The 7557-nt window shown below is 38.5% G+C and overlaps 1 protein-coding gene across 5 annotated transcripts in view; it reads right to left on the bottom strand.

Annotated features, from left to right (window-relative positions):
- The window catches only part of arhgap18 (Rho GTPase activating protein 18), a 46564-nt gene that overhangs the window by 23651 nt on the left and 15356 nt on the right, over positions 1–7557 (bottom strand). For all 5 annotated transcript variants that reach the window (XM_079887552.1, XM_079887551.1, XM_079887553.1 and 2 more), the window contains one exon: positions 440–675. In XM_079887552.1, the coding sequence (XP_079743678.1) occupies positions 440–675 (236 nt within the window). The remainder of the gene's footprint in view (positions 1–439; positions 676–7557) is intronic.

The raw sequence follows: 7557 nt of genomic DNA, 5'->3' as shown, positions 1-7557 counted from the left end.
TTTCTGACCGCAGGACTTTACACCTCTGGTTATGGTAAGAGGCGGGACATTTCCCAAACACACTCGAAGCTCTCGACCAATCACAACACACTGATCCAGCCGACCAATCAGAGCACAGTGTGCTTTTCAGAAGGAGGGGCTTCATAGAGACAGGAAGTAAACAGAGCGTTACTGACAGACTGGGAAGAGAGGAGCCGCAACAATGGAGAATATGAGGAGAATAATCAACATTCAAGCAGGAAAACCTGTTCTAGTAGAGCCTGAAAACAACATCAAGACTTTGTAAATGTGGTCATACTGTAGATGCTGTTCAGAAAGCTAAATTACACTGAAACCGGAATGTGTTCATATATCTTTGTTCTAGAATCTAGACGGACGGTCATTCATTCACACATGACCTCCTGTATTAGGGGCAGGAACAGCACTAGCGTTTTCTTACTTTACTTTGTGAATCCGGTGATGGTTTAAAGATCTCTCGGACATCTGGGACAGTGTATGGTTTGTTCCGCTTGCGTAGCGTCTGTTTGAGCGTTTCCACGCGCCTCTCCACGGCGGCCGCTTGCGTTCGGGTCAGAGTCGACAGCAGAGCGATGCTGTCCTCGCCGCCTGAAGCCGATTCGTCGAACAGCGTCGCTAGCCCCGCCTCCATCAGCCACGCCTCCTCCTGCTCCCCCTCTGCAGGACAGAAGAGAAGAAGATAAGCCTGGACCAAGTGCTGGAAAGTGAAGCCAAAGCGTCTCGATCGCCCCCTGGTGGCTGGTCCCAGTATAGCTCATAAACCCCGCCCTCCTCATGAAGTCTAATGGACGTGAGGCCAAATTACACTTCAAAAAAAATAATTCTCAAAAGATGTTTTCTGCCATTTTAGGTAGTTTTTAAATCACGCTGATGTAAGTTTAGTGTTCGTTTTTTTAAAGGGGTGGTATAATGCCCTTTTCACAAGATGTAAAATAAGTCTTTGATGTCCCCAGAGTGTGTGTGTGTGTGTGAAGTTTTAGCTCAAAATACCCCACAGATATTTTTATATCGCATGTTAAAGTTGTCACTTTTTGGGGGTGAGCAAAAACCCACTGTTTTTGTGTCTGTCCCTTTAAATGCAAATGAGCTGCAGCTCCCAGCACAGGGGGCGGAGCTTCAACAGCTCGTGTCCTTTTACCTCACACAGACATGCACTGAAAATTTCAATGTTTATGTTCAAACCGGAGTCAGACAATAATGGAGAGACTCAAGAAGAAGTGACAACATGTAGAAGCAACAGGACATTTCTGAATGGTTATGTGAGGAATTTATGAAGCTGATGTGTAGTATCTTTTCTAGTCATTGATTAGCATATTCTGTCATGATAATCTATTAATCGAGTTCCCGGGGGCGGGGTTTATGTAAATTCTAGGGTTGGTGATATCACTAACCCGGGAGGAATGTGGTGTAGTCTCTACCAGCCGTTTGTTGTAGTCCTTAAAAAGCGATTTCTGTAAAAGCAAATCTCTCCCTTTGCTCTGAACTTTGAGCGTTGTAACTTTGCAGATGTTGTTTATGCTCAAACAGCAACATTACACACTAACTAAAGTAATTATTTGAGGCTATAAAAACGGGGATGTGACGTCATGATTGACAGCTGTGATTGACAGCTTCTCTGAGCGAAGTAGTCAACAGACTTTTTTGGGTATTTTCGGGAGGAGATTGGAGCTTAAGCTTTCATTTCTACAGTCCCACAACTGTATATTTCACACCGACATGAGTTGTTCTGCAGTAAACTGTACTAACCGTTTCTACTGCGCAAGATCTCAGCGCCATTTTGGGACTTTGCTGGTGTGGTGAACAAATGAGTCCTATTGAAGAGATGAGTCCGAGCTCAGGACCCCATTAGTATGCCAGTAGTATGCCTGATCTAAATCTGTCCTCGCGACAACTTGTAGCTAACATGAGCTGTTTTAGTGTTATTATGTGGTAGCTTTATGTAGAATGCTAAATCCCGCTGCTATATACAAGGTAAGATTAAATTAAATTGTATATGTAAATTGTATATATTCTATAGCTGATATTTAAAATCTCAAGTTGCGTCAATAGCAGAGGAGAAAGACCGCGGAATTTAAAAATACGACTGTTATTGTGTCACGAAATGTAGTTTTAAGAGTTTCTCAGTCGAGAATGTAGTTGTTTGAAGCTCAAATATGTTGTTTATTTATTTAAAAAAAAACACACTAACAACGAGAAATGTTTAATTTCACAATCTATAGCTTCGGTTAAATACTAGTATATGAAACATATAAGTTAAAATACATTAATGATTCGTTATTTTGTATGATTTGTAACCAGGCACTAAAGCGATTACCCATAAAACGTGCTTTGAACCAATCGGATTGCTTGGGTCCTGAGCTCGGACTCATCTCTTCAGTAGGACTCATTTGTTCACCACACCGGCTTCACTTTTCTACAATGGAAGACAGTGAAGGAGCGTCGTCCATCTTCTTTTACAGTCTATATGGCCTGGAGATCTCCGACACCGAGTGAAATACAGCCAGGTGTTCTGGGATTCATGTTGACACTCGCTATCAGCTGAACTAAGGCCATCATTCTTGTTATTTTCCTGTGATTTAACACCCTTTATGAATCACACAGGATAAATGACATATATGTGTCACAATGTGTTATTTTCACCACAGCCGTGGTGAGGAGGAAGACGTTAATTTAGATCTGAGAGGAAGCAGAAATATCTTCCTCTTCCGGTAGCTTCACAATGCAGACGCTCACAGGAGTTGAGGAAGTCACAGTTTGCGGTTCCTTTCGGGGACAAACAACCCCTGCTGATCTTCCACGACGATCTCCGTCTGTGGTTTTAATTGTGGGTTCTTCCTGTAAGTTACGCCTATTGTCCTTAAACATGGAGGAATATAAACAATGTCACATATGAACTGCCTTGAGCAATGTGTTTGGATTAAAAAAGACAAAAAAAAACAATGTAAAAAACGTAGAATATATTAAACACGTCGCTGCCTGCTGGTACAGTTTTATGTGTCAAATCATGACAAATTGAAAGAATTTTAGAAAATGTTAACTTGTGGTATGACATTTAGACAATGTGAATGCTCTATTTCTATTTTTAAAGTGACAGATCTAATTTCAGTCCATCTAATTTTGAAATTCACATCATCTCAGAGCCCACAACACGCACGACTGTCCTCTATGCTATTCAAGATTTCTAAGACGTTTTACGGCCTTCTATTTAAAGGTAAAAGAGACCGTAAGACGTCCATCCTTCTGTTAGACTGTCTCACACATGAATTATGTTGAATATCTGTCAGCTGTTAAATTGAACTACACAATTAGATAATACCAGTTTAGCTCAACCAATCACCAAGCAATGCTTCATTCTGTTCAGTCTGTGTGTAAAAAGAGCATTAGCAATTAAAGAAAAAACACTTAAAGGGGTGGTTGATTATGATTTGACTTTTCTAACTTTAGTTAGTGTGTAATGTTGCTGTTTGAGCATAAACAACATCTGCAAAGTTACGACGCTCAAAGTTCAAAGCAAAGGGAGATATTTGCTTTTAAAGAAATCACTTTTTAAGGACTACAACAAACAACACGAGCTTCCTCCCGGGTTAGTGACATCACCAACCCTAAAATTTACATAAACCCCGCCCCCTGAACACGATTTATAGATTATCAAGACAGAATATGCTAATCAATGACTAGAAGATAACTACACATCAGCTTCATAACTTCATCAACTAACCATTCAGAAATGTCCTGTTGCTTCTACATGTTGTCACTTCTTCTTGATTCTCTCCATCATTGTCTGAATCCGGTTTGAACATAAAAGGCTAAAAGTTTTTTAAATTTACAGTGCGAGTGCAAGCTCTTGAAGCTCCGCCCCCTGTGCCGGGAGCAACAGCTCATTTGCATTTAAAGGAACAGACACAAAACAGTGCGTTTTTGCTCACCCTCAAAAAGTGACAACTTTAAAGGAGAACTCCGGTCAATTTTAACATTGAGCTCATTTGTTTGTACATTTGGAGTGCTGTCAATACAGAGAACAACGACAGAAATCGGTGTTGCCTACATCGTGTTATCCTCTTTTTAAAATTTGCACCCTGTTGACTTCAATGGGGCAAGTTTTAAACCTGCTTTTAGCCTCTTAACATCCTTGATGTGTCATTACAAGTGCACAGGTCATGTGAGTGATTCCTTCAGAGTGAACACGAGTGAATCTGACTGCAGTAGATGTGAAAGATATGAATAAAAGTGATGTTAATTCAGCCAGCGCACATACCTGTGTTTACATCCTGTTTTTGGTTGAAGTCCATAGTAGTCGATTGCCGAGTTCACGCGCATCATCATAGGTAACTAAGCAACAGTGGTGAACTCGACAATCGACTACTGTGGACTTCGACCGAAAACAGGATGTAAATACAGGTATGTGCGCTGGCCGAATTAACTTTTTATTCATATCTTTCACATCTACTGCAGTCAGATTCACTCGTGTTCACTCTGAAGGAATCACTCACATGGCTGGGCACTTGTAATGACACATCAAGGATGTTAAGAGGCTAAAAGCAGGTTTAAAACTTGCCCCATTGAAGTCAACAGGGTGCAAATTTTAAAAAGAGGATAACACAACCGATTTTTGTCGTTGTTCTCTGTATTGACAGCACTCCAAATGTACAAAAAAATGAACTCAATGTTAAAATTGACCGGAGTTCTCCTTTAACATGCTATATAAAAATATCTGTGGGGTATTTTGAGCTAAAACTTCACACACACACACTTATTTTTAAGAGATTAATAAGAGACTTATTTTACATCTTGTGAAAAGGGAATTATACCAGCCCTTTAATATGACGTTCAACACTTCAGGATCAGGATCCAGGGACCGCCGGCTGGCAGTGTTCACGTGTGCCGTGTGTGCCAGCAGTCTGGCAGAAGCGCAAGTGCAAGTCATGTTTTAATCTTGCTTCGCATAGCATGCTGAACTCAGCAGAAAATATGTTGAAAATGTACAAGAACCCATTTGTCATCACAATATTTTGCAATTAAGACTTTTACGTTTGAGCTTAGCAACACAAAATAATGTTGTGAATGACTCACCAAGTGTTTGAACAAGATCTGTCGAGTTTAATCCACAAACAGAAACACAGACTGAATCCAGACGATTTAAGCCGTTTACTGCAGGGTCATTTCATCTCAAATCAAACTAATTTCAGAAACTTCCCCAGCTCAAATTTTACATTTTGTTCATATTTTTTTCTGTGATAAATGATAAAGGGCAAAATATTAAATTTCATGAATTAATATTTATTGAATATCCAGTCAAAATGATAAATTTGACCTGAGATTTGGAGCCAAATCACAGGAGGGTAAATGACTTTAGAAAGATGGCAGCATCATTATTTTGCTTTTACACAGAGATTGTTAGGTCCGTTAGTGAAATCTGTTGACTTCAGCAATCTTTGCTGCATTATATGCCAACAGTGACAGTTCAAATATGGAGAAACATTTTTTTTTTCCCAAAGTCTGCATTCGTATAACTCAAGAAGTGTTTAAGATATCTTAATATCCTTTTAGATTTTGGTTCTTAACAAACTATTCTCTCAGTATGTTCATTTTAAGGCCCAATATTGTTTATTTCCAGAGAAATGAGGATCTAAATGTGACTCCATGAGTAAATTGTTGAACTTTGCCCATTTTCAATGGTCAAAAACCAGATGTGGATCACTTTTCAAACAGCTGATACTTATTATATTTATTATATAAGAGCAATGTCTGAAGGACAAATAATGCGCCCAAAACTGTAACCATTGGCATATAATGCAGCAAAAATAGCTAAAGTCAACAGATTTTACTAACAGACCTCTGTGTAAAAATAAAATAATGATGCTGCCATCATTTGACGACAGACTTTGGTTCAGGCATTTCAGAATGAGCAAAACAACTTTCCAGATACTGTGCAATGAGATCGGTCCAATGGTTGGTCCAGTTATGCTGTCTCATCATGCAAAGTCACATGACTTTTTTTTTTTTAAATGCGCACCAAGGGATTTATTCAGTTCTCATCGTGGTTTATGTGCATGTCTTCTTATCTCAACTGAGCGCATCATTTTTAGAATTTATGCATTTCCATCCAGTGTTTTTTTTTATGCGAGATCCCAAAGTTCACATAAAAATAGACGGATGGAAACTTGGCTAGTGAAGACGTGGTTTGTCATGATTCTCAACACAGTCTAGCTAATCTGCATTAACAATTATATAATTAAGCTCCTGGGACCCACTGTCCAGAGTTGAGGACATTATATTTTAGTGAATTTCTCTGACACCATACATGTCACAGTTCTCAGTCGGGATGTCCTGTTACCAAATGCTTGGGAGTTTAACTTCTGCTTGGTCTTTAAAAATGACTGACATTAATTTAGTGATCAAATTTAGCACTCTTATGGAAATATGACAATATATTGTAATTATAATTTAAATCGGATTCATTTTCAAATTGTTTATTGGTATAAATCAACATCTCAGGAAAATGTTATGGGGTTTCTAATCAAAATATGACTTTCTGTTACAGAACAGGGCACTAATTTCTAGGGCTGGGTATTGGCATAAATTTCACAATTCGATTTCGATTCACAAGCTTGCAATTCGATTCGATTCAATGTTGATTATTTTGGATATCAGGTACAATACATGGCAAATTTTCTCAAGGAACACAAATCTCTTCACTAATTCTGTAAACTATGGGAGTCAGTTGTAGCCTATAGGCTTCATTAGCCTACTGTAATACTGAAGGTACAAATGAACTGATTTGTATACAAACACTTAAATTACACTTTTATTTATTTTTATAATAATAAAGTTATATGAAATATAAACATTTAAATGGTGGCTGTCATAAAAACCTGCCAGATTTATTGAAACATGCATTAAATATTGAAGAACATTAAAAATTATAATGAATATGTAATATGGTGCATATATTAAGCAAAATGCTTCCAGAGTTAATATTTCTCACTGACTGGCGAGTTTATGATCACTGGATATGGTTTTTCTGAGGTAAATGTGACGTTACATGACATTGTTTACAAGCTGTTTTACTGACGTCTTTCCACGGTTGAAACACTGATTGAGCGACTCCATGTCACATGATACGGACTTCGATAAGTTGTGCTCTACCTTTAACACACTTTCAGAAGCTCATTCATGTTTATCTCGCGCTGTAACTGGTGTTATTAAGGCGGAGGAGGAGATCATGTGCTTCTCTAGAGCTGAGCCAGAGCGATCTCACGCCATAGCAACAAAACGGTGTTTATGTTTTTGAATTTCGTAAGAAAATGGACGTAATTTGAAATCTGAGACTTTGTTTCATATGAATAGTAGCAAAGCACAAAGATTATAGCGATTTATTGGATGGGATGCGCAACAATGTTACATTCATTCATCAACTGAAAACAGGATGACTAATCGATTCTTGGGATTTAAGAATCGATATCGGCTCGTAAAAATGAGAATCGATTAAAATCGAGAAATCAATATTTTTTACCCTACTAATTTCATACATGTCCATTG

This window comes from Squalius cephalus (assembly GCF_949319135.1).
Source record: "Squalius cephalus genome assembly, chromosome: 12".
Taxonomy (NCBI): domain Eukaryota; kingdom Metazoa; phylum Chordata; class Actinopteri; order Cypriniformes; family Leuciscidae; genus Squalius; species Squalius cephalus.
This window is presented reverse-complemented; position numbering and strand designations above follow the sequence as displayed.